Raw genomic sequence first — 26,538 nt, forward strand, 5'->3', positions numbered from 1 at the left:
CCTGCCTTCGAACGCCGCCGCCCAATCGCCGCCCCCGCCGGCCCCGCCGCCGCCAATCCCGCCGCGGGCGCCCTGCCCTGCGCCGGGCGGCGGCGGCGGCCCTGCGCTGCGATTGGCCGAGGCGCGGGGGCTCCCTCTGACAAAGGCCGGCCTCTTCCGCCCTCCTCCCTCCGCGCGTGCCCACGCGCCGCCCCCCGCCTGCGCCGCTGGCTTCAGGGGCCCGCCCGCCTCCTGTACCTCTCGATTGGCTGAGCGGCGCCCTCGCTCTTCTTTTATTGGACAACTGCCATGTCAATCAATTCTGAGAGGAAGACGGGGCGGGCCTTACACCCGGTCCTCCCTTCTCATTGGCAGGCTGGGATAGCAGTCAAGCGAGCCAGCGAGCCGCCGCGCGAGTGCCGAGCCTTAAAGTGACATGGGCTGAGCGGGCTCCCTTATGGCCGACATGGCGGCAGCTGGGAGCGGCTATCCGCTCACGGTGAGGCTCGCAGGGCGTCCCCGCGGTGAGGAGCTGCACGGGCGGGCACCTTGTGAGATGCGAGGGGTAGCGGCCGGGCAGTGCGGGGCCGGCGGCTTGCGTGCCGGGAGCTGTGCAGGCTGTAGAAGCTGGGTTGTCTGTTAGATGATGTGCATATATACGCGTGTGTGTGTATCTACACGTGTAGATATCTCATATCTACACGTGTAGATACACACACACACGCGTATACATGCACATCATAGATATAGGTGTTTATATATGTGTGCGTACGTATCTGTGTGTGTATATGTATTTATTTATATGTGTGTTTACGTATGTATGTATGTGTATATTCATGTGTGTATACGCATGTGTATGTGTGTGTGTGTGTGTATCTATATATGTGCGTGTAACCCTATGATGCATTCACACGTCTTTTCTGAAGCGACGGAAAAAAAAAAGCTCTGCTATTGTGTATCTTGCTGTCCCCGTACCGGTGTCTGGAGATGCTGTTTGTAAGGGAATGGGAATGAAATGCTGGCTTTGGTTTGTTCCCAGGCATGCCCTGGCTTTGGACACAGCTGCAGGCGGGTCTAGTCCGTGCCGTGCCGGGCCAGCCCGGAGCTCCCGGGGCAGAGCCGGCGGTGCCCGCGCCTTGGGTGTTTCTCTTTGCTGCCTGGAAGCGCTGCCTTGAGCCGAGCTTTAGCTGTAGTCGATGCCTGTGCCCTTGGGCGAGTGCGGAGCGCCTGGCGGGCCGGGACAGGTCAGCACCCACATTCCCGCCGGGAAACGGGATTCCCGGCCCGCGTTGCTCCCGGGAGGGCGCTGGGTGTGGAGGAGCCCCGGACACGTGGCTCGGCTGGCGGCAGGCGACGCGGGGAGAGAGCCTGGGCTGGGCTCATGGAGTGCTCCCTGTGCCCTCCAGGTTGGCACCTCAAACAGATCCCAGTTGGGGTTCGTGTTTGAAGTTTTGGCGTGATGTTTGCAGCTTTCTGGAATAAGTGGTGTTTTTAGTTGCTTTTTGTTGTTTTGGCTTTTTTTTGCATGAGAAACGGTGTCTTACACGTGCTTTGGAGGAGCAGAGATGGGGAAAGGGCTGCACTGGGATGGGCTGCAGGGAGTACGAGGTCACTCTTGGGGGATTCATGGTTTGGGGTCTCACTGGCTGGGTGGTGAGCACCCATCGTGGGGCTCTCTCTTTTGTGTCTCCTGCCCTGCAGTGTGCTCCCATACTTACACCTGGGCCAGCAAGGGGAATTTGAGAACCCTTATTTCTACTTTTGTTTCTAGCATGCCTGGAAAACTATGTCAGAAGACTCGTTTTAGTCTTCAGTAGGTAAATGTAGGCTACTTAATCAATTTAGTTAGCAAAAAAAAACAAACAAAACTTTCTGGGATAAAAGTTGCCCATTGTAGACTTTCTCTATGTGTTCAAAAAAAGAAACAAAACCTCTAACCTTATACTTTTCTAAACTTTCAAAGTAGTTGCTTTTAATATGTCTGGCACTCTATGGCAGACATTTTTTCCTCCCCATTTGATGTAATTGCTTAACTAAGTTAACTTTTTTTTATGGGATGATATTGAAATGTAAAATGCTCCTGAATCAGCCTATATCAGGGAGGCACAGCCAGCACTTAATTTGGCCTGTGGGTGATAGGGGCTGTCCTTCCTTCTCCACTTTCCTAGTACTGCAGTAAGGAGGGAGGGTGTGCTGCCAATTGAGACTGTCCCTCCAAAATGACTATGAAAGTTTGAATAACTGGGTACTCACATGTTCTATAATCACTACATTCAGTATCTCATTATTTTGGGATATTTTTTCTCGTTCCCTATGTAATTTTCCTGGCTTTTTTTTTTTAACCATGTGCAAAGACTACTGTGTGTCACATAAAGCATTGCCAGGTATTAATCTTTTTTTCCTCTTTGGTTTTTGGTTGTGAGCACCCAGATGAGAACTTGCAGTAGCACCCATTCTAATTTAATCCCTTTTTAAAAAAACTTTCTGTACGAGTTTGTGTTTTTTTTCCCCTTCCCACTGTGTTAAGCCTTTGAGAGCTTCGGGAGGTCCCTGTGCTGGTGATGTGTTATCTCTGGTTTGTGTTTTCCATATTCCCTTCTTTCTGCGTGAGTAGGCAGCTGATATGCAGTGGTGGAAGCAGTGAGTTTTGGAAGGCAGTGTTCTCTGACCTGTGCAGATAAAACACACTCAGCTTGCTGTTATGTAACAGGGTGCACTTGGCCCCTTGTGGGACTGTTAAGCTTCTTCATTTGCTACTCTGAGTCTTTATTGGGGATTAAAGAAGACTGAGGAGTGCCCTGAAAGAGAGGAGATGTAGTTAGCAGACATGACCTAGCTGAGATTCAGAACAAATATATACAAATCCTGATTATTTTTTTTTTCCACAATTTTCCTGGGCATCAGAGCATGATACTCCCTGTGAGAACTTCCAAGAGCAGGAACAAATTTCAGTGATTTTTAATGACTTGAGAGATAGGGGAAAGAATAGAGAATCACTGTGATGTTTGAGCTTTGTGAAGGGAAATTCCTTGATGCTGTTTCGTAAACTTGCCCAAAGTATTCAGTCAAATTCTTTTAAGTCACAGTTTATGAAACTAAATATAAGCCCCTCTTTTGCTTAAAAATAGATAAGAAAAATATATGTGGTAGCAAATTATTATTTAGACTGAAAAAAGAATTATTGCCTATGTAATAGATCATATTCCAGCACAAATTTTCTCAGTAGCTATTTGAAACAGATGTCTGTACTGACTACTACACTAATCAAATTATTATTACAAGTTACTATTACTGACTGTTCAAATTAGTGCTTATTGCCTGCATCCAGGTGGAATTTAGAAGACATGTAATAGACAAAAGCCTCAATTTGCTTTGCTTTGTGTGACTTTGGTGCTCCAGGGCTTTGAGTACACCAGGTTTTTCTTTCAGCTAGTCTGCTGTTGGCTAGAAAAATGTTACTAATGGCAGCAAAAACAAACAGGAGAATTTCCTTTACTTTGGTGGTTTTATGCAGTTACATTTAATTCTCAGACAAGAGTTTACCTGTAAAGACATAAAAGATGATAGTGACATCTAGAAGGATTGTGATGCTGTCAGCCCCACTTCGGCTTCAGGCTGATTCCCTTTTTGTTTTGTCTGTTTGATGGGGCACCTTTGGTTTGAATCAGTAGCAGACAGGATATTGATATTTGAATCGATAGTTGCTGTTTGGGTTGCTGAGGCTTTTGTTGCTGCTGTTCCTGTACTGCCTGCTGCACAAGTGCTGTGTTTTGCTTGGTTCATTTTTATTCCATCATTTGGTCTTGGTATCCTGTGCTCATCAATGCCATATCCTGTAATGCTGATGGCATTTTTGATGTTAGCACCTAACAGGCCTTTGATCAGATGGATTCATGTGCTCTGCTTAGACTTGTGAGGCTGCTCAGTGTGAAACATTGTGTTTATGCAAAAAACACCAGTAAAAATAGTTTTATTAAAATATTCTTAATTAGAGGTTAGTGTTTCAATTCGCTTTCTGTGGTAGAAAATGCATGTGCAAATGCAGTTATTTTGTGAAAAGCCATTATGTTGTGTGGGAAAATGTATAAACACAAACTGCAAAGCAGTCATACAACTGTGCTTACAAACACCAATTGATACACTCAGAGTAGTTAGGATCCTAATTTTCTTGCTCACAATGAATCACTGTGTTTATAAGAGGAAATCAGCTGTGTATGGGCTTTAAATAGCTTTAAATTTTGCTTAATTTTTCCCAATATTTGGCTCCTTGTAATGCATTTGTGTAATTTGCTAGAGATACCTAATACTTTCTGTATTTTAATTTCGGTCATGATATTCTCCTAGTGATTGGTATGCAAAAGCATAAAAACACCCTGCCAAGATCTGCAATTGCTCCTTTTACTTATGAACAGGGAAGCTGTGGGAGCTTTATATCTGCCTGCAGCCCACCTCTCTTAGGTGCTTTCCAATTCTATCACTGAAATGTTTAGTGATGGGTGCAGTTGAGAGAAGTTAAAAATAAGGATTTTGTTTAATTTGTACATACAGATTATAAGGCTTAGGCCAGGTAGACAGTTTTTGAGTTAAAACCCTAAACACATAATTCTGCCATGTCTCCTCTATTTAGAAGGGCATCTTGCCAGCTAGGTTTTCCTTTCAGGTCATTGCAACATCCAGAGCACAGCAGGTGTTTGCAAAATTGGTGCAGACTGCTTGGAAATCTGTGACCTCTATAACCACGTTTTTCAGAACAGTCTGAAGCTGATTTAAGAGTCCATCACTGCTAAGAGGCAGGAGTTCTTTCCTGGCTGTGATCTCCTGGTTTTCCACTGCTGATACCACTAATCAGCTGTAGCATAAAGTCATCTGGATGTGTCTTGTGAAGTTCCACCTGCTAATGGAGAGATAAGGAGAATGAGTAGAAACCAGTGGAGTTGGAAGGGTTGGGACTCTGAGCTCACCCTCCCAGCTGCAGAGTGTCCTGTGCCCCATGTGCAGTCAATGAGCCCTTGTTTTACATCAGGGGTGCAGGACCACAGTCCTGGGTGTGCCTTATCAGGTTTGGCCACCTTAGTGCAGTATCTTGTGCAGTAAATGGAACCAGTAATTAAGAAGGTGATTGTTTTCCAACTAATTGTGGGTTGCCTTCTTCTGATATGTAGGAGACAGTACAAGTAAATGGGGAAAAAAAAGGGTAAATCAGAAACTAGTATGGGAAAGACATTCTTCTGTTTGATACTGTTTTTAGTGGAGGGGAGTTGCATGTAAAATAACACATCCTTAGTCTATAAAGAAGGAAGTACAGCTTTTGAGATATGAGTCTCCTGTAGGAGTCCTTCTACACATCATCTGGTAGAATCTTACTTGTCACCCTGATTTTTTAAGATTTTCTAAGCCTTCTGATGTTTACATTCTTGTAATGAACTTTCTCACACGCTTTCTGTATATAACTTATTGTTTTGCATTCTTTTATAGAGGAGGAGAAATTTGATGGACTGTTGGTTTGTCCGGTGTCGTTGGAGAGGTGGCACTTTCACCCTCCACTGTCACTTTTGGAAATCTATAAATGTTGAAGTCAGAAAAATAAAGGTCCCTTTTTACCTTGGAAAGAGCAGCAAGTTTGCATCGTGTTGTTTCGTGTCCTATAGTGACGCTTACTTTTCTTTATTTTTGTTGTCGTGACAAAGAAACAAATGTGCTGAATAACAGCTTTATTTTGCTTTCAGGATGATCTGCGTAACACTCAGAGCTCTACATCAGCCACAGATGGACTCTCCTCAGCTTCATTTATAGAATATCCAAAGCACAAGCCATTTATTAATTCAGATCTGCAGCGTTCCTCACAGAAACCAGTAGTTCCATATCCTGAAAGCCACAGCAGAGGTAATAGTTCAGCAAAGTTGTTTTCCTACATGTTTCCAAATCGTGGTAGAATACTGTATGTCTTCCACACCTATGAAGGTGGCAGTCTTTTTATGCTTTTATCAATTCCCAGTGATGTCCAGGTCACCTGTTTTGTAGGTCCTTGGCACTTCTCTTTCCAAAGAGCACCTGATGATAAAGGTCACCTTACAAATGGAGAAATGCTCTCCTCTTTGGTAGTAGAGATTTGTAAAATTGTCTGTCAGTACAAACTCATGAACTACTCAGGTCTTTTGTCCCTTCTTCAGTCTTTCTCTCCTTCAACTTTTCCTCTCCTGTGTTCCTAGCTGAGTTAGAAATAAGGAGATTTTAGTCCCCAGAATGGCTTGGAGAAAAGGAAGAGGTTTAGGAACCTGTTGAAGTTGGAAGGCTTGTCATGGATGAAGGAGGTCTTGTATTTATCTTTTCAGTGAAGACTTAAAGGATACAGAGAAGGCTTCAGCACAGTGCTGAACTGGTGCTCACAACACCAAAAATGGAGGCAATTTTACTCCCATTTATTCTTCTTGTTTCTAGGCCATTCCTTCTCTCTCCTTTCCATGCTGGACATGAACAATACAACTATTCTTGGTTAGTTTTCTGTTTTAGTGAATTAGCTTGTCATGTAGTGAGACTTACTGCAGAGCTGCCTTGGGGTACATGCAGGGTGCACCATGAGGAGTTGGGAGACAGAGCAGGACCGATCCTTTGAAGAGCTGTTTGGCTCAGGGTCATTGCAGAAATGCTCCCTGTAAGACTAGAGTGTATGGAGGATAAAACTATGAACTGCTTGATATTTTTTCCTTATGGAGACAAGTGAGAAATGCTTAGGATGAATCTTAATATTACCCAAAACTAAGTAAAAAATCAGGATGATAGCCTCAATGTCTGCTCCAAAACACAATTCATGTCTGAGTTACTAGAGACTTGTGTGTTAATGACCTTAAAAATGAAATCTCAGTTCTTGCAGCACTATTTAAAATGCAGAGTGTACTCTCAAGGCCATCGGTTTTGAGAGTGCTGTTGACACAAAACTAAAACAATCTTTACAGATGAAAAATTGGATGTGCAGGAAAGAGCTTCCTTATGAATTACTGATGCAGGTGTATTTTTGTAGAGTGTGCTGCATGTTGCATTAGCAATAAAGTTTTGATTTCAAGTTTTCACTTGGCAATTTTTTTCCAACAGTGACTCTGCCTACTCTGAAATAAGGATGGGTGGTGGAAGACAATCTGATAAATTATATCCTGTTTTAAAAACTAGCAAATTTTTTATTTCCAAAAAATGCTTAAATGAAGTGCAAGTGGATGTGGGTATGTACTGAAAATTTAATCCAACAAATGGATGATCCAGTATGTTTCTCTTTTTGCATAGCTTTTAAAAATGCAGAAATGTTCTGTGGTGTATATTTTAGTAAATTTAAGGATGTGGGAATTAATTTCAAGTGGCAAAATTGATTGGTTGTTCTTGAGGGTCCTCATTGCTCTTCCCATTCCCCATATTAAATAAATCTTATTGAAAAATCCTGAAATTGAGTATAGTAAATTCTGTTTATTTTGGGTTTAATGTCTGTGTTGTATATGTGTGTCAGCATGCACAGTTCACTTTAATACTCCAATGTGATTGAATAATAATTGCTCTGTTGGATTTCACCTTCATCTATTCACTGCTTGAATTGCTTCATTGCTGTGTTTTGCTAGTCATTATTGTGTATATACTGAGATTTCAATGTAGCTTTTAACAATAATAGTAACAAACCTGTTCATTGTTTCATCTATGCCCATTTCAAGTGAATCCAAGGAACAGTAAATACAGAAGAGGGTGCAGTTGGTGATTCTGATATTGCAAATAGGGCCAAATTATCAATAACTTCCCCTTAACTGTGACTGCTCCTGCTACTTCTTATGTACTTAACAGGCTTGCATTGATGTGATACTCTCGTGTGCTGTTAACTCACTTCAAGATTTGATAATATTTTTAATTTTTTTTGTGTTATCTGATGGATAAACCAATATGCAGTCCCAACTCTTTAAGTGCTCAAGCATGCTATATTACAGGTACATTCTTTCTCTGGAGTGGATTTAAGCACAAAAGAGTAGGCTAATGTGACCTTGCAGATTAGTCTGCTATTTGAGCTGTGTGTACAGATGTTATGTTTAACTTCAGCAGCACTGTACAGGGGAAAGGGCTTGTGGTTATGGTTCCCTTCATGGAATTAAACAGCCAGCTAAGAGACAGGTAATACATCAGATTACCAGCAGATGGTCTAATTGCAAGGTGATGCGTGTTCTGTTATAGCTGCTTTTCTTTTTGTGGTGAAGAGTATAGAAAGGCTTTGTTTACTGACTGCTAAAGCTGGGAGTGCAGCAGAAAGGCAAAATGGTTCAGCACTAAAGAGATGTATGTTTGTAGATGGAGGAGGGGAACACAAACCAGAAGAATTAAAAGAGAAGTCTGCTTATTCATAAGCACTTTTATAGCTCTTCTCATTGTTAACCTTTATAGTGCTGTGTGGCCATTCATGGGAACACTGTTTGTGTATTTGTTGTGGTAGGAATAATATTAATATGGAGAGTTGCTGCTGTTTTCACTATCTAATTGAGACTTTTCACTTCCTTTTGATAAAGGGTCAGAGGATACTCTGTTTGTTCTCAGTTGACACATTTATATGCCTTGTTCTGGGAAATAGTTGTATCTTTCCTAAATGTGTCAGGTGAAGGGTGTGCACTAATGGCATCTATTTGTTTGAGACTAGCTTTAGAATCAGTTATGGTTTAAAGGGAAATAGGTCCTAATTCCTGGAAGGACTCTTGGATGCTGCTAAGGAACACTCTGACGTTCTTACATAACATGCTTTTATAATAACTTTTCAAGTTTAATGTTGTATTGAAGTGATGATTTAATGGTATCTAACAAAAGGTACTTGTTCAATTGCAGCAATATTTTCTGCTCTGAAGAATCTCCAGGAAAAAATTCATCAACTGGAGTTGGAGCGGTTTGAGGCAGAGGAGAATGTAAAACACCTCAGCAGGGAAACAGCAAACTTTAAAAAAATGCTGAGTGAACAAATGCAGCACAAAGAACGGGACAAGACTGAAGTGTCAAAGAAAAATCAAGGTTGTTTGCAAAGCATGTATAGATACTATAGAACATTGATGTGGATTAAGCTTTATTCCTATAAACGCATAGACTAATTTTAATTTACTTTGTTCAGTATATTTTAATGGAGTGACTTGGGGAGTTACAAAAAAAGAATTCTAAGGCATTCTTAATTTTAGGGGTTTTTATACAAAAGTTCATTCAGCATAATATGTAAGTTTCTTAGATGGTCCTTTTCTTGTTTGTTTTGAAACTGTCCTGAAAACAACAACAAAAAAAAAATCCCAGAAACAAGCAATGCATGATTTCTACTTTCTGCCTTCTGTTATCTTCAGAACTGACTTCTCAGCTGGCAGCTGCTGAGTCTCGATGCAGACTTCTAGAGAAACAGCTGGACTACATGCGACATATGATCCAGCATGCAGAAAATGAGAAGTCGCATCTCTTGGAGAAACAGGTGTGTTCCCAAAACTATCTCGGTTAAATCATAAAAGTCAATTAATTATGTCACGATTTTTCATAGTTACTGTAATTTTTATACCTTTAAGTGTGGGTGTCTACTTCAGCTGGCCTTCATATTCTTAGGTATGGGTAGCTTCCCTACTTAAATTTCCCAGTCTTCTCATGACCCTGGTATTTTCTTTGTGCACCTGTTTGTAAGGCAGTAGCAGGCTCTGGCATTAATATGAATTGTTTGCTTCTGCATGATTGGCTCACTGCAGTGGCTCATCCTTATCCTCCAGTTACATACCTGTGTGCCACTGGGAAACAACCTCCCTTTTGTGTTTACAGTCTTCAGGCCGTTGGGGATTGTCTTTACTAGCACTGCTCTTGTTAAACTGGGCCTGAAGTACTGATTCTGTAGTAGAATAGAATGTAATGTAAAATAGAATGTAATAATAGAATGCAGAAATAGCAGTAAAATTTCTATTTCCCATCATCACCCAATTATTCCCAATCATCAGTGATGATGATTTTGCCTATATCTAAAATGAACTTGAATTTTGTTTTATAGGCATATGGGTCAACTAGAGCTGTCTGCTCACTGGTCTCTGTGGCTATTCTATTTCAGTCTGTTAAATAGAAGGCAAAAAAAACCAAGAGAGTTATTTCTAATTTCTGCATAATTTTTTTTTTAATATTTTTAGCTGGGAGGAAGGAGAGACTGCAGAATCCTCTCTCAGATGTGGTTAAATGTCTGGCTTCCCAACACTGGTGGACCAGTGGTGCAGTTTTTTCCCTGATTGTCCCACCATCTAAAATTGCATGGAGGAATTAGTAGTTCCTTTGGACTGTTTATGGATCTCCTTAGTGCTCCAGACACAAAGATGTTACACAGATGCTTGCTATAGATGGTCTTGTTTTCTTGTGCTTATAATTGTTTTTCTTTTCACTTCTCCATTGGAGGGCTCCTTGGCGAGAGATCGGCTTCTTGACCAATCGCATGTTCAGTCAAAATTGGAAAAGCTGGATATGCTGGAAAAAGAGTACAACAGACTAACTGCAATGCAGTCCACAGCAGAGGTCTGGCATTTGTCGTGGATACTGTATCATATTTATCTTGTTTATTGTAATCTGTACTTCATAGCTTATGGCAATAGCAGAGCTGAGCAATACTTAGTGCTTTAGAGTAAGACAGCAACTAAACTTTGTTTTAAACTGATGGGTTGTGGAAACTTGAAGTTATTGCTGCAAGTGTACATGTCCAGGTAGGCTTTGGGGCACTACGTTGCAAGAGTTGGATTTTAATTATGCCTTAACAGTCTTTTGGTGTTCCTCTTTTGTACTTAGTTGATGCCTAGGCATTGTAAGATTGCAGCCATTCCTAAGATCTTGACTTGCTTTCCATGCTACTGAATGCTAGTAGTTATTTTCTGTTATTATTGAGATTCACCCTGACTTGTATGAATTTGATGGGATTTTTTCCTCTTAGCCCTCCTTCTTAAGAAACACAATTATTACTAGTTATTTTGTGTGCAGACTGCTGTGCTCTCATGTTGCAAGGCCTCTAGCACTGGGTGACTCCCTGTGGGTTTGAGTCAGTCTGTCTTCTCAGGGCTCTGTTTGAATCAGTAGCTTCTACAAACTATGTGACTGTGTTTGGTCATATTCTGTTGTGGTGGGCTCACCCTTGAAGTTTTATAATTTTTCTAATTTTATGGTGAGAAATTAAAACTCAGTCTCACCATGGGCTGCAGGGGAATCTCTGCTCTGGCACCTGGAGTACCTTCTCCCCCTCCCTTGTTAACCTTAGGGTCTGCAAGGCTTCTGCTTTCAAACATTCTCACTCCTTGCTTCTGGCAGCAGTTCCCCACAGGTTTTTTCCCCCTCCCTGTCTGTAGGGAGGTGCTACTGTCATTGATGTTGGGCTCAGCATTGGCCAGTGGTGGGTCTGTCTTGGAGCCAGCTGGCATTGGCTCTGTTGGCATTGGGAGGTTTCTGGCAGCTCCTCAGAGAAGCCATCCCTGTAGCCCCATAGCTACCACACAAACCCCATACATCTCTGTGCACTGTCTGTGGTGCTGGCCTCTGATGCTCATCCACATACTTCTCTCTGCTGCTCTAAGAGAGACCACAAGTCTCCCAAGCCTGGAAACTACTGAGGGCTTAACCAGGGAGAGGCTTCCTTCTGCAGATTTCTCCCCTGTTCCCCCAAAAAGGGCCAGATACCCCATGATCAGATTGTAATATTGAGGATGGCAGTTCTGGATTCTGTCAAAATCACGGGCTTCCCACTTTGTACACCAGCCCCTACCTCAGGTGGTGAAATAGATGGTGTTTCTCCAGAAGTACATAAGATGATGTTTGGTAGTAAATCTTTAGCTGCTTGGCTTGCTGCAGGAAATTTAGATGCTGCAACTCTTCTTGGAAGTCCCTGAGCCAAAGCAGCTGCAACAGGCTTTTTAAGGTCTTGACACCCTGTTGCGGTGAGCTGCAGTTTTAGAGTACAGGTGGTTGCATTGTTTACTTAGGCCAAACACTTGTAAAGAAAAATAGGAGTCTCCTGGGTCTTGTACTCTGAAAGTAGGAGTGATTTCCTCCAGGACTGGAGTTGAAATAACATGTTCAGCAGCTGGCATGCCCTCTGAAAGGCTTTTACCAAGTTTTTGACTGGTAGTAGCTGAAGTTTGGTGAAGTTTGGGTTGCTTGTCTTTTTGTGCTTGGGTAGCGAAAATAATTTCAACCTTATGATTCTTTTTGTGTTCTTTTCTGGATCAAACCAGAGGTCTTTGATTCTTTATCTTTAGAAATTAGTAGCTGCCACAATTAAATATATGTTTTAGAGGATTTGAGTGTTAAATTCACACAATTTTGAAGCAATTCCAGGACCTAAAATAAATGTGGATTAAGCTGTGATGTGAATTCATTTTCCTTGTCATCATTATGTAGTTATGAGCCCTTTTCTGGTTGTCAGGTCTGCCTGCCTCTGTGGTTATAAGCTGTGTTTGTATGTGAGCATCTATGCGATAGGTATTAGCTGAATATCTTCAAAGAGTGCCTGCACTCTCTACTCAGAAGTGTTGCATCTGTTCCCTCTTTGATCTTTCCTCTAGTTGTGGCAAGATTGTAGGAACATTTTCAAGTTGAATTTGAAGCAAGAAATAAGAGACACTGTTTCATACATGGTGTGCTGAAATGGATGGAAAGTGGTGAGGTGATGGCTCATGAGTGAGCAGAGATGTAGCCTGCCTCTGTTCAGACAGTGCCAGAGCACAGGTTGTGTGGGGGTCTTACTGAGAGCATTTAATCTCCCCAGAGAACTACTGGCCCTATAAGTATTGTCTTCAAGTAATTTGCTACTGTCAGTAGTGGCCGTGAAAAAGAAATGCTGAGATTGCTTCTTATGTGGAGTACTTACCCTGGAAATGCTTTTGAGGCATCTTTAGTTCAACTGTAGTCCTGCAGTGCACTCTCTGGACAGTTGACTGAGAAGATCTGAACGTGTCTGTGTCTGGAGGTAGAGTAGGAAATGTGGCTGTTCCCTAAAAGTGCAGTATGGGCTGTGGTCTTGTTTATGGCCAGAATTTGAATGTGTGTGTGGAGTTTATAGTAATTGATCTTAATGCTGACAGTGAGATTAAAACCACACTCCCCCAATTCTGTGGATTGGGCAAAACACTGGAACAGATTGTCTGCAGAGGTGGCAGATGCCCTGTTCCTGGAAACATTCCAGATGAGTTTGGAGAAGGCTCTCAACCACCTGGTTTAGTGGAGAGGTCCCTTTCATCCTAAAACACCCTGTGATTCTGGGATTCTCTGGGTAGCTGGTTGCATGAAATTCATTTTCTGTTAGAAAACAGGTCAAAAATAGACATTGGAATATTTTATTTCTATTTTGTCAGTAAAGTTTTTTCCAGTGGCTCCTGGTGCTTGAGTGGATGTTCAGGCAGCCCAGCGCTGACCTGCAGCCTGCTTGCTGCCCCTCGCAGTGCTGTCTTACATGATGGGCAGCACTGCTGGGCAGGGGCTGTTTGCTTGGCTCTGTGGCCTCTCTCTTAGTGACAGTCCAGTAATCTGCACAATACTTTCTGCTATAAACAAGAAAAAAATATTTAGGGAATCTAAATATTTAATATTTAGATATCTAAGTTGGATATATAATTTCTAACAGGATTTGTCACAGATGATACAGTAAGATACATTCTTGCTGTGTAGTTTGAGCTGCACGCTGCAGCTGAACAGGTAGCTGAGGGAACATTCATTTCAGAATAAAAGCCTTGGCCCAGCTTCATGTCAGTCTTTAGTTTAAACAGAATATTTTCCTTAGTATTTTCATACTAAAAATTCTGTCAGACTTAAAAGGTTCATAAAAGGGCTTTGAGACTGACCACATAGATACACATTGGCACAAAGAGTTGTGCCAATAACTGTGAAGGGCAGAAGATGATTTTAAGTTACCTGGAATACCTTTGTTTTGAATGAAAAAAATTCATCAGAATGATTCTTTCATTAAAAAGAAAAAGATGGTTCCTGTATATAGTGCCTTTGTCCTCAATGTTTATCCAGGCTTTTGCCTTTGAACACCTTTGTATAACAGCTCATTACGTTATTCTTGCAGTTAATGCTTAAGTAAAGCAGAACTGAAATATTTAGTACCTCTGTGTAGTGGGTTTATAAACAAACAAGTGTGGAAACACAGCTGTCACTCTGTATAACATGCTTTTCTGCCTCAAGTTTGATTAGTGGCTCTGTGAATTATCAGTCTTTGGGGGAAGAGAAGGGAAATTGTTTTGGAGACTGGAGCTCTGGGTTGTTTTTTCACTGCTGTATAAAGCCAGAAAGTTATTTGATAACTTTCACATTGGGAATTTCAGTGTATGTTGTTTAAACAATGTTTTCATCTTGTTGGAGGTTTACAAAGAGATGTGTGCTTTCCCTGTTAACCTTTTCCTTTGAAAAAGAGTTTCAAAAGTGGTCTTTAAGTTTTTGTGATTAAAAGATGAAATTACTTCAGTTTTATTTAAAGGTATCTCAGGGGCATCATACAACCTTTCCTCCTTTATTAGGAAGGTGGCTAGATGTTCAAAAATTCTTTTCTTGTAAGAGTGTAAGTTACAGATTTTAGCAAAAATACCATTAGTGGTCTAAATAAAGCAAGTCTTCTGTTGCCTTATAATGACATGTCTTTGCTAGCTCTTTTGTTGTGCAGAATCTTGGAGGATCATGTACACAAAGCAACCTACTGTCTAGGGTGTTTTTACAATTGAAGAGAAAGGGCCTTGTGTATTGCTCTGTGTGTTTGGCTGTGACCTGAGTTCAGATACCCATTGTGAAAGTAAGAATAGCAAGATCAATTTAAATGATAAGCATAAGCTTTTGACTGCTGTATTTATGCCTGTACAGGCAAAGCATCAGCAGTCATTCTAATGCTCAAGTCTCCATTTATCCTTAAGTTGTAAGATGAACTCACGGTTTTGTGCAAGCTCAATATTGTAGGCTTCAGGAAGGAAAAATAATGGTTTCATTAGTAACACTATTATTTTGATTTAACTTTGACTAGAAAAAAATGAAAGAGCTGGAACAGAAGCTTTATGAGGAAGAACATGCAAGGAAGCTTGTTCAGGAAAAAGCTGCTGAGGTAACCAACAGGAAATTTCTTTTGTACTGGTATGCACTGTAATTAGCTCTTTTCCTTTTTATCAACTTTCTAGCTAAGCTTACTGAAAGTGCCCCCCATATGCCTCACAGACTTGTGAATCCTGGTTTTAGTCTTTTTTTTTCCTTCTTTTTTTTGTTTTTCCTTCTGCCTGAGGCACTAAATGTTCTGAAGTTTTCCGAGCTTTTTGGAAACCTATCACCACATGTGCACTGCAACTTTGACTTCTTTACTAAAAGTAGGAGAGGAGGAGTAGAAATTCAGACTAATCCATAATTGAGTATGCATGGCAACCTTTTAAAATATTAAAGTCAACAAATGGGCCCCCTTGTTCATAATTGTAATTAAAATGCTGTACAGGAAAGCAAAAAAGAGTCAACATACTCTTGATTATGAGCCCTTAAGGATGCTGAGTGGTCTTCTAACTTGAAAGTATTGTATTTATTAAGCATTCATTGTGTGCTGGAGAATTATGGAGGTAATGTGTCAGGCTCTAACATTAACCTTGGCCATAAGTCTGGTGTGATGGGGAAAGGGGTACCTCAAATTAATAATGGAAAATTGTGTTGTGAATGCTTCTTCAGGGCACGATTTCTAAAGCCATGCAGTATCTGCCTCTTGAACAGCAAAGTGTGTTAGGATTCTCAGTGTGGACAGGAAGTTCTAACCTTAACTCTTTCAACAGCTGGTTTGGTGGTTAGTTTGTTTATTTTGGTGTTTTTTGTTTGTTTGTTTGTAGGTTTTTTTACTGTCATATTTAATAGAACAGAAGGAGTAGTTGCCTAGTTACTATGTCATGGGATCAATTGATCACGGTTGGGTGGCTTGAGCTCCCCAATTCCTTGCCAAGTGTAAAGCACAGCTGATGTTTTGGCACTTGTCTGCATGGGACTAATGGACTAAGGCTAATTCTCTAATTTACTAGGATTACTGATGAGTAGTGCTAACAGAGGAATATTTAATGTTTAAGTTGGCCTTTGACTGCAAAAATACCCTAAAAATTTGCAGCCCTTGGTTCTGGAAAGCCTATGTTTTAAAAATTCTTGCGGTGCTCTGCTTGCACTGTCTCTGATTATTTATTAATATATTTTCAGTAACTCCCCTTATTCCCTCAATTGTAGCTTCAGACAGGCCTGGAAACCAACAGACTACTGATTCAAGCAGCATCACCACTGCTTTCTCCAAAAGTAAGACAACCCAGGAAAAAAGTGAAGCAGCCAGAGAAGGTAAGATATGGGGAAGAGAAGGGCAATTACTGAGGAGTTAAATAAGGTTGTGTGCATGTGATCAGGGAGCTGATTGCCTCTTTTACTACAAAGTAAAGGGAAAGGCTGTATTATAATTTTTGCTAAATACTTTCTCTTCTTTCTTTCCAGAAATGCTTTGTGAGACATTCTACTGTGCAGCCCCATTACAGGTTGTGTCTGGATGATGTACCCTTTGTGGCTGGGAAGGTGAGCTGATTAATTCCAAAGCTTAGAGCCCAGTAGGTGCAGCTCCTTAAGGGACTTTGGGTTGATGCACTTCTGACACCCAGTGGTCAGATCACTTAATTTTCTTTGACCCTTTTCATACAGATTGTCTTTGAAATACTTGCTGGATATTGACAAATAGCTGAGCTGGTATTACCAAAAATAGGCCTGCACTATGCTGCTTGACAAGATGTTCTTGTTACTGCATATTAATTCAAACAAAAATTACATTCTTGTCAGCAAAACAAAAGTGGCACTGCTTTTGAATGCTCTCCAGTATTATCAAGTTGTTGATAATCCTATCTAAAAGAAATCTTTCTTTTCCTTTCAGTCTACCAGTCCCAGTCATTCGGTTTGTGCCAATGTGCAGCACGTGCTGCACCTGATGAAACATCACAGCAAAGCTTTGTGTAACAGACATGTGGTGAACGATCCTCCAGCCAAACCCACCAGCTCTGGTCATCCTGCCTGCAAAAGCAGAAGGCCATCCCTGACAATGGACTCGTCCTCGTCTCAGGAAGAGCTCTCAGAAGTGTTGATGACTTTACAAGATGAATTTGGACAGATGAGTTTGTGAGTGTGGCATATTTTCTTCTGCAGATTATGAATGCCAGTGTTTCATATTTTTGCCTTGTTGCTTTGAACTTGGAAGGTTTTTCCTGAGAAAGTTCTTAGTTTAGGAAATCTCTAGAATGTAATCTTTGTTTTGCTGGCTGCAGAGGCTGTCAATTGTCCTTGCAGTTAGAGTCTCTGCTACACAGTTTGAACACCAGCCCTGTGCTTATGTGCAGCAGTATTGATGTCAGAAGATGTGAGAAGAGGTGCCTGTGTTGGGATGGGCAGGATTCACCCCTTACACTGTACCAGTTGCATCCTGCCCAAGCCCCACACTTTCCAGTGTGTCCCAGATAACCACCATCACCTTTCCAGCCTTTTGATGTAGGTACACACAGATACCATTCTGTAGTCATGGACTATCCCTTTACTAGTCCACTGAGTTAATGTAGTCCATGACTTTGGACTCAGCTGTCATAGCAGTCTTTCAGGGCAGGAAAAGGTTGTGGGTGGGTAGCTAATGGCTGAAGTGACTTGGGGGTGCTGGTGGCTGAGAGGCTGGACACGGCCCAGCCGTGGGCACTCCCAGCCCAGGCAGCCAATCCTGTCCTGGGCTGCATCCAAAGCCCCGTGGGCAGCAGGGCCAGGGAGGGGATTCTGCCCCTCTGCTCTGCTCAGACCCCATCTGCAGGGCTGCATCCAGCTCTGGGGAACCCCCTACCCAAGAAGGATGTGGGCCTGCTTGAGTGAGTCCAGAGGAGGCCAGCAAAGACAATCAGAAGGCACCATTCCTTTGAAGACAGGCTGAGAGCTGGGATTGTTCAGCCTGGAGAAGAGAAGGCTCCAGAGAGACCTCACTGGGGGCCTTTCAGGGTTCAGAGGATGCTACAAGAGAGCTGGAGAGAGGGATTTTTACTAGGGTGTACAGTGTTTGCCTGAGGGGTAATGGCTTTAAACTGAAAGAGGGCAGACCTAGATTAGATATTAGGAAGAAATTCTTTACTGTGAGGATGGTGAGGCACTGGAACAGGTTGTCCAGGGAAGGTGTAGATTCTCATTCTTGGAAACATAAAGGTCAGGTTGGATGGGGCTCTGGGTAACCTGTTCTAGTTGAAAATGGCCCTGCTTATGCTAGGGAGTTTGGAACTCAATGATTTTTAAGGTCCCTTCCAACCCAAATCATTATGTCACCTCTTGTTCTTTGACCTTCAGCAGCACCACATCAGAAGGGTTCTCTTGAGAGACAAGGCAGGGTACACAGATGCTTCATTTCCTTTGTCTCCAAGACAGCTATGTGGAGAGCCCACCCTTTTGAGTCCTTAAAATGGCCAAGACAATCTCTGCCAAGGGTGCACAGAGCCTCTGGGCCAGTTACAGTGGGGTGCTTCTGCCAGTCATTTTGTCAGGCTGGTTTCAGCCTCCAAGACCATCAGCTGTTGGGATGCCCCTGTCACTCCAGAAATACAAGTGGGTTCTGCCCCTGTACAGCTTGATGGCATTAGGGTGCACTGCACCAGGGTCTGCTAAAGCCTTGTGCTCCTGTGGGGCTGATGTGCCCAGGCCATCTGAGCCACACAGCCCAGTAACCTGGTTGTCCCTCTCCTGCACCTGGCTGGAGACAAGGCTCCTCTAGTACTGGTCATAGCATTCTCCATTTCCTGTAAAAAAGAATTAGAATTCCTTTCCATAGGATCAGGAATAACATCAGCCCTGCCACTCTGTCTGGGGAGCTGCCCACTGAAGACTTAAGCAGCAACTTCCCTGGAAGAATTCCTGTTTGTGCTTGTTTTTTGCCTGCAATTCACATACCTGTGCCTCTAGGGTTGAGGCACAGGTTTTCCATCCCACTTGATGTTCTCTCTATGGTCCCAGAGGAGAAGCTCGGGATTCCCTGTGGTGTGTACCTTCACTATCCTGTCTTTAGTGCACAAGGAAGCTTTCTCTGCTGTGGTTTGACCAGCAACTCAGTCCCATGAGCTGCTCACTCACTGCCCCCAGACACAAATCCTGCCGTGATTTGCACCCCCTTCAGCACCATGCTGATCCTAGCACTGGGACCACGCTGGTTTGAGCTGGGGCGGGATACTGCGGGTTCTCCAAGGCTGCTGTAATTAGCCCGGAGCAGCCGGGAAGGTGTGGGACCGGGCCGGGAAGGAGCGAGGTGTAGTTACACGGATTCCCCAGGAGATGGCTCCCGTTCCCGGGCAATGTCATGGCCAGGGATTCCGTGGCACCATGAACCAGCATTGCTACCTGCCACCACTAAACCAATACAACGGTGCCTAGAAAAGATTTGTCTTCACACACTCTGGTCAGACCTGCCATTCACCCCTCATGGGCCATGTTGGGTGCCAGAAAATACTGTCTTGGTTTAACCCTGGCTGGTGGCTAAGCACCATGCAGCTGCTTTCCTGCCCTCTGCTCTGGTGGGATGGGGAGGGAAATTAGGAAAAACCCATGGACTGAAACAAGGACAGGTTAGTAACTGAAATAGAGTAAAATGTAATGAAAAAGGGAGAGAGATAAAATCGAAGGTAAAAAATCACGTCATGCACGGTACAGTTGTTCACCACCTGCTGATGGATGCTCATCCCCAGCAGCAATTGTCCCCTCGTGGCTAACTCCCCCTGGTTTATAATACTGGGCATGATGTTCTGTGGTATGGAATAACCCTTTGGCCAGTTTGAATCAGCTCTCCCAGGTATCTCCCTGTCTCAGCTTCTTGTGCCCCTGCTCCCTAGCATAGCAGGAGACACTGAAAAGCCCTTGGCTTAGGGTAAGTACTGCTGAGCAACAATGAAAACATCAGTGTTATCAACATTATTTTTGTACTGAATCCAAAATGCAGCAATGTAACAGCTACTAAAAATGAAAACTCTATCCTAGCCAAAAGCAGGATCTGGACAAATAGTCCTTTAGAGGATAGCTTTGCTGGGTGTTTTGCTTGTCCTGGTTAACAGAACGTGAATTGTTACTATACTACCCAGCTGCAGTAGGCACAAATACACAAAATATTAACTGAGTGAGTGCTGAGATCAAGCTCTCAAATGGTTGTGTGGTCATTTTGAATATGCATCTTATAGTTGGAAGCTACTTAAGTTATCAGTGTTGCAGCAGCCTGTCACTACAATGTGCTACTGTAATAATGCTGCAAACCAGCAAAACTGTTCTTACTGGTTTGGTATGGTGTGCTGAACATGTCTGGCTGCTGGTGCTATGGTTTCCTAGAAGTGTTGTTTCTGAACCGGGTACACGATATAGAAGCCAGTGGAAACTGATGCAAGCTTGTTCTGTCTGAATTGTGTGCTAGTGATCACCAGCAGCTGTCAAAGCTCATCCTGGAGGCCCCAAGTGCTGCAGTGAGGGAAGAGCTGGAGAAGGAGCTGGATGCACTAGTGGAAAGGATGGAAGCAAAGGCAGACCAAATCAGCAAAGTTCGGAAGCATCGTTTGCAGGTGAGTTTCTTTTGCCTGTGATCATACTTATGTAGAGTTGCTGACTTAAGTAGGGTTTTTTTATGTTATATCCTAATCTAGCAGCAATTGCATAAAGCAGAAATAACTAGAGTTAATTCAACCTTTGATGTCCCAAAGTTAGTCTGCATACCTCCATCCATCCCAGTATTTTTGCAGAAACATCCTTTCTGTCACCCTTGTGCACACTCTTCACTGTCCTGGACAGGGCTTTTGCATCTGTTCCCACATTGCATTTTACACTGCTCTTGTCTCTTGAACATTGCTGAACAGTTTTCCTTTACTTGGACTAAATTACCTATTTATATTTGGATTTGCATCTTTTAAGACTCAAAATACCTGTTTTGCCTATTTTATAACTTTCAGAATGTTTTGGATTGTGTAGCCTTTTCATTCAAAGCTATAAAACATACTGATTCCCTGTTTTCTTTTGTCTTCATTAATTTTAGTGAATTTCTTCCAAAGAGCTTAACACCATGTATTTAATCTGGTTCAGTTCATACAAACCACGATTCACCCTCATCTGATGCAACTTATACACAAAACACATGCTGAGACCTGACATCCAGAATGGACCTGTGAAATGCTTGCTGTTAAAAGCATTACTCACTTTTGATATCCTATGATCTTCAGATGAACTGCTGCAGAGAAGCAGATGTGCTGTAGTTCACAGCAGTAATGATGCTGCATGCGCTGTTGGCAAAAGTTTTAGGAGCTGGGGTTTAGGAAAATTGTTGCATGCTGTCAGCTGGAAGAAGAGAGCATGACCACCTGCAGAGAGGGAGCTACAGAAGGCACCTGTGTTGTCGTTTGGGTGTATGAATGTGCCTGAACCTCAGACTGTCCAGTTCCCCTTTCAGTCTTTGCTGGGGAGTACTGAGACTGACTCACATGCTGTGATGTTACAGAGCTGTGTGTGGGCACCACCTTTTCACCCCAGCAGAGCTCTGGTATTCTTTCAAACCCACATCTCTGACAGTGACTAGCTATTACAATTACTAGTATGTATGTAAAAAGCTCTTGCTTTCTTTTCTGATCACTGGATGGTAACAGTGATAAATCAACTTTCTTCATCTGCATCTTTTTATGTTACATTCCTGATGGCAATGTTCCCCCATAATGAACATGTCAATTTTTAGAGAGGAGGTATATCACTGTAAGCTAAACACAGCTCTAAAGATGCAAATATAACAGTGCTTTGTGAGGAAAGTAAAGTATTTATTGTTCAGTGGGACTTGGAAACAACCGTTTGCTTACCTGGGTGAGATATGTGGTGGGATATTTCAGCTGATTGGAAGAATTGCTGAACATAAAACTGAAGATCACTTCTTAATGTTTTTCTTTGGGTTTCTCTTTCAGCTAGAGAGACTTAAGAGAGAATGCAAGCCCAGAAAGACTTCTGCTAAACAAATAAAAGACAGCAGGTTCCCAGTCAGTGAGGTTAAAGTAACAACTACAGTAACCACGAAAGGAAAGAATGCAGGTCCCATCAAAGTGAAGCCTGGAGAAAAGAGTCGGAAAAATCTTCAGTTGCTGAGAGACATGCAGACCATACAGACTTCTCTACAGAAAGATGATGTCAGCTGGGACTACTGACTCTTCTGCCGGAGATGTTCCTGAAGCATCCTGGCCAAACTTACATTCTGCCTTTCCTGCTGTGTGGAAGAGACTACTGTATGCTAAGCACACTTTTGAAATATAGGCTTACAGGCTCTTGGCTCTCCATCCCTGCATTTGATTGTATATATTGTGGTCTAGTTTAAATCACATTCTATTTTCAAGGTACATGGCCAGTGAATCTTAACAGTAGGGTTCCCCCAGTTCCCTGTGTTATGGTTCCAGCAGTCCTTCTGTTTTGTTCTAGCACACCAAGCACTGCACATGTACATGGTTTGGGGTGTGTGTGATGTGCCAATGCCATTTGCTGCTGTTGATCTGGGAGGCCTCTTGGGATGCATCTTGTGTGAAACCAGTGCTGCAGTCCTGGGTGTAGAGGGCTTTTGTCAGTTCTGTTCTGTGTGCAGCTGCAATGGCTCCATCTCTGGGAGTGTCTGAGGGAGAACAGGTACACCCCTTCAAATGTGTTCTGTGTGGCTCTCTTCAAAAGGCATCCCTGGTTCTTGATCTGCTGCATTGCATTAGCATCAGTGGGGATGGATGTTTGAGTGCTTAGAAAAGGAGCAAAGTAGGTTATGAATTACATTGCTTAATGATCAAGTGAAAATTTTTCTACAGAAATCCTGCCTTAGGAAAATGCTGTAGGGTAGAGGGCAATACCCTGCCTCTAGCTGACAGCTTTGGGTGGTAGAGGAGTGAGAGAAACCACACAGGTGTTTTAAACTGCAAGTGCCTCAATCGTGCCATTTGGTCCTGGCATCTTGCTTTTAACTTAAGTATGTGCTTTGATGAGCTATCGACTTTGGTAGTAGTGCAATGAAGTTTGTGCTCTGACTTGCACAGCTGATTAAATGTTATTTATTATGTTAATAATGTAAAGAGTTTCCTGTCAATGGAATGTATAGAAGACCCAGATCACCTGTATATACAGTTGAAAAATAATAAAGCCAGCTTGCCTGTTGAATGACTTGTGGGAAAGCTGCACTTCCTCTGTATTAGCTGGGTGTTTGCTGCAGCACTGTGCCACAGCCAGTGGGCTTTTTATGGCAAGGAGACTTCTCCCTGGACAGGGTGATGAATTGTGAGCTGCAGGGAAGGGCAGAATCAGAGCAGTCCAGCCTTGCCTGTAGCTGAGCAGGCAGGGAACTCTGCAGGGCCAGCACAGGCAGAAGGGAGTTGAATTTGTTGCCTGTAGGGGATCCAGCCAGCTTGTCTCCTTGCACATAAGGGGTTAGCTGCTGTTAGATGCTGCTAACCAGGTATAGTGACAGTAACCACTTAAAGAGCAGCTCATGCTGGGAGTCCTGAAAAATCAGTAGCTGAAACTTACACTTGGTCATTTTACTTGGGAAGGACCTCTGGAGAGAGCCCTGTCCTTGAAAGTATTCAAGGCCAGGTTTGATGGGGCTTTGAGCACTGGTCTAGTGGAATGTGTCTCTGCCAATCGGGGGGGTTGGAACTGGATGATCTTTGAAGGTCCTTTCCAACTCAAACCGTTCTGTGATTCTGTTTTTATAATGCTGACAGCTAAGTGCTGGTCTGTACAGGATAAATGAAACTTGTCCAAAGATGAATCTTGGTTTTCTGTCATTCTAGGCCTCAGAGTTTGAATATTAACAACTTGAAAGAACCTCTGCAGGTGAATGAGAGAGATTTGGATTTCACACACTGAACTTGCAGTGCTATTTATTTCATGTCTGCATGTCTTGCAAGTCCTTTGAAAAACCACATAGTTGAAAACAAGAGCACAGGAACTTCATCCATTTTTCTGTTTTTATTAGCATTAAGGAAACCAAACAGCCTTCATCAAGAAACAAAATATACACACATAGTCAATTTGCTACTACAGAATAATGCTTTAAGCCATCTTATATAGTGATTGTAGGTAAGAGCAGACCTGCCCTCACAGCAAATGAGGAAGTGTTTTGTGTGGATTCTTTGCAGTTTTGAACCATAATGTGGCAGGCCACCCCTTAACAGCCGTGGTGATGCTGTGCAGCCTGTTACTCACCCTGTCACAAGGTGGCCCTGGATTTCTCTGTAAGCACGGAGTGGTGATTGCAGCAGTAGAGCAGGCAGAACTGGAGACTGCAGGAGGAAGTGACTGCTAACTGCCTTGGAAGGAATGTGGCTTTGAAAGGCCATTTCTTAGATGGGAATAGGTCTGCTCTTATGCTCCCTCCAAAAATCCCTCTCTAGTGGAATAGCAGCTGAGTGAAGCAGCTGACAGGTCTACTAAGCAGGTGACCAGTCTGGGATCCAATCCTAAAAGAGGAACACAGGAACCCACACCAAGCAGTACCCCTGCTCCTCAGCAGAGAGGGGGAGAAGCAGCCTTGCACATACTGAACTGCCTTTGCTCCAAGAGCCCTCCTCTGCAACCCTGTGCTTACCTGTTTGGAAGAGCAAAGGGGCAGTCATGGTTTCACCAAGTATGTGTTGTATCCCCTACAGTAAATTTTTGTAGCTTGAGTTTAGTTGAGTGACACCAATTCTTGAAGCAGACTATGAGGAAAAAGGTAGGGTTTAGAAAATGGCTAAGCTGCTCAGTCTGCCAGAAAAACCTAAAGCAGCAGTTGCAATGCAGGCAGAAAGGCGTCTTTGGTTGATGCACAGTTGCTTCCATTAGTTAGCAGAAAGCTGAAATACCATAAGTACACCACAATAACCCTGCACAGAAGCATTAAAATTGCTGATTATGCTTACCCAAGCAAATGTAATGGCTGATCCCAGCAGTTCACATGTGCCCCTTGGTATTCCATTACCTTTCCCCCTGATGACTGTGAGGCACTGGAGGCCAGAGGAGCTGTGGAAAGCCAGGGGAGCCCACTCTGCTCCCCCTCTGAAATAAAGGTGCTTAAGTTGCATCCTGGCACACCCACTGTAAACCATAAGTGAGATTCTAAAGTTGCAGAGGTGGAAGTAAACGTTGTCCCACAAAATCATGTCCTATATTGTTATTCCTCTACCGCAGTGTTTTATTGGGAGAAGCTGCCCTTTCTTTAAATAAGGCATCATTTGCATGGCTTCCTATGACCTAGGTTGAGGTGAAGGGAATGACTTGTTTCAGACACTGCTGTTGCTTCTTTCCAGGCGTGCTGGCAAACGCCCTCATTGACTCTGCTGTGCAGGAGGGTGTGTGATGGCACAGCTGCATCTGAGGCTCCAATACAAAGTCATGTTTGGCCTTTCAAACTTCTGAGCAGATGTTTTTCCTCCACAGTACTTCATGCTTGTGCACAGACTCTTTCAAGCCAAGTGATTTCCAGCACATCAGTGAACAAAGAGCAAGCTTCAGGCTTCTTGCAGGTGGCAAGTGCAATATAAGCTAGCCACTGAGAAGGGTAATTGCATAGGGGGTCTTGTCTGTGTTGGTTTTTGCTTTAAGCTTTCTCTAGTGCTACAGTACTAATAAATTACCCTGGAGAGAAATAAATAAATAAGTTGGCATCTCCCAGGCACCATGTTGGAAATCCAGGAGGTTTCAGAAAAGCTGTCCCCCATGGTCCTGGGAAGGTAGTCAGCAGGATAAAGTCCCTATTATACAACTGTCTGTACGGGAGCGACGCACTGCGCGGGAGAGCCGGCGCGCTCCGAGGATGAGGTGGAACGGTTGGTGATCTCTCTCTGCAGCTCCTCCACTTTCTTCTGCAGCTCAGCCCGCTTGGCCAGAAGCTCCTTGTAGCGATTGTGAACCGGTTCCTGCAAGGAAATGTGCAGCTGAGCACTGGGAGGTCAGCATGGAAAAGGGAGCCTGAAGCACAAAGCTGCTGTTGACCTTACAGACAGCGATAGGGGAAGGAGGCAGATGAGTGTCATCAGTCTCCAGCCCGCAGGTACCCGAGTGTGTGCTCTGGCTCTTGGCTGCTCATTTGGATCCAACATGCACAGTGCAATGGTGGCTAAACAAAACAGTCTGTACGTATTTTGAAAGATGACAGTTGCCAGACTCTGATCTCTGACATTTCTGGGGGGCACTGGCCATGGCATCTCAGCCTGGACATAATTTCAGGGGCTTGGGAGGAAAAAACCCAGCCAAATTCTTCTAAATATTTTCACGTATTTCTGACTGTTGAACAGTCAGTACTGCAAAGTGTTTGCTGGGTTCCTGTCTTTAACGCTGCAGATCTGCAAAACTGCTACCTGCAGACAGGCACTGAAGCAATTGGGATTTTTTGTCCCTTTCTACTAAAAAGTGATGTCAGCATTCAGGGTCATGCTCAGGCTGCTAGTTTGAGGTGCCTGCCCTGGGCAAGCCAGCTTCCCTGCTGGTCACCTTCCCTGCTGGCTGGGGTCAGACCCCTGGTGCCTCAGGCAGCCAGAGCAAGCAGCAGGTTCCCATCAC

General features: G+C 43.3%; 2 protein-coding genes across 4 annotated transcripts in view; one reads left to right on the top strand and one right to left on the bottom strand.

Moving 5' to 3' along the window:
- The first annotated feature begins 359 nt into the window (after window positions 1–359).
- Window positions 360–24,487, top strand: CEP57 (centrosomal protein 57). 3 transcript variants are annotated; one of them, XM_058823005.1, is made up of 11 exons: window positions 360–478; window positions 5,706–5,862; window positions 8,818–8,997; window positions 9,315–9,436; window positions 10,387–10,503; window positions 14,981–15,058; window positions 16,198–16,302; window positions 16,453–16,530; window positions 16,880–17,121; window positions 20,414–20,558; window positions 21,936–24,484. In XM_058823005.1, exons 1-11 carry the CDS (start codon window positions 437–439, stop codon window positions 22,170–22,172), a joined length of 1,503 nt encoding a protein of 500 aa, XP_058678988.1. In that variant the 5' UTR covers window positions 360–436; the 3' UTR covers window positions 22,173–24,484. The 3 variants fall into 3 exon arrangements, with proteins under 3 accessions (XP_058678988.1, XP_058678995.1, XP_058679003.1); XM_058823020.1 differs by lacking the exon at window positions 360–478 and adding an exon at window positions 7,069–7,193 and having other exon boundaries at window positions 5,712–5,862; window positions 21,936–24,486; XM_058823012.1 differs by lacking the exon at window positions 14,981–15,058 and having other exon boundaries at window positions 21,936–24,487.
- The window catches only part of MTMR2 (myotubularin related protein 2), a 62,645-nt gene continuing 60,067 nt past the window's right edge, over window positions 23,961–26,538 (bottom strand). Inside the window, exon 15 of the mRNA XM_058822994.1 lies at window positions 23,961–25,895. Within this exon, the coding sequence (XP_058678977.1) occupies window positions 25,734–25,895 (162 nt within the window). The 3' untranslated portion in view covers window positions 23,961–25,733. The remainder of the gene's footprint in view (window positions 25,896–26,538) is intronic.

Source organism: Ammospiza caudacuta, chromosome 2 (genome assembly GCF_027887145.1).
Source record: "Ammospiza caudacuta isolate bAmmCau1 chromosome 2, bAmmCau1.pri, whole genome shotgun sequence".
Taxonomy (NCBI): domain Eukaryota; kingdom Metazoa; phylum Chordata; class Aves; order Passeriformes; family Passerellidae; genus Ammospiza; species Ammospiza caudacuta.

Excerpts from the sequence above, each read along its gene's own strand:
- CEP57 (XM_058823005.1), top strand. The coding sequence starts at position 437 with ATGGCCGACATGGCGGCAGCTGGGAGCGGCTATCCGCTCACG. Across the intron at positions 10,504-14,980 it reads CAATGCAGTCCACAGCAGAG|AAAAAAATGAAAGAGCTGGA; the intron begins GTCTGGCATTTG and ends AACTTTGACTAG. Across the intron at positions 17,122-20,413 it reads GAATTTGGACAGATGAGTTT|TGATCACCAGCAGCTGTCAA; the intron begins GTGAGTGTGGCA and ends ATTGTGTGCTAG.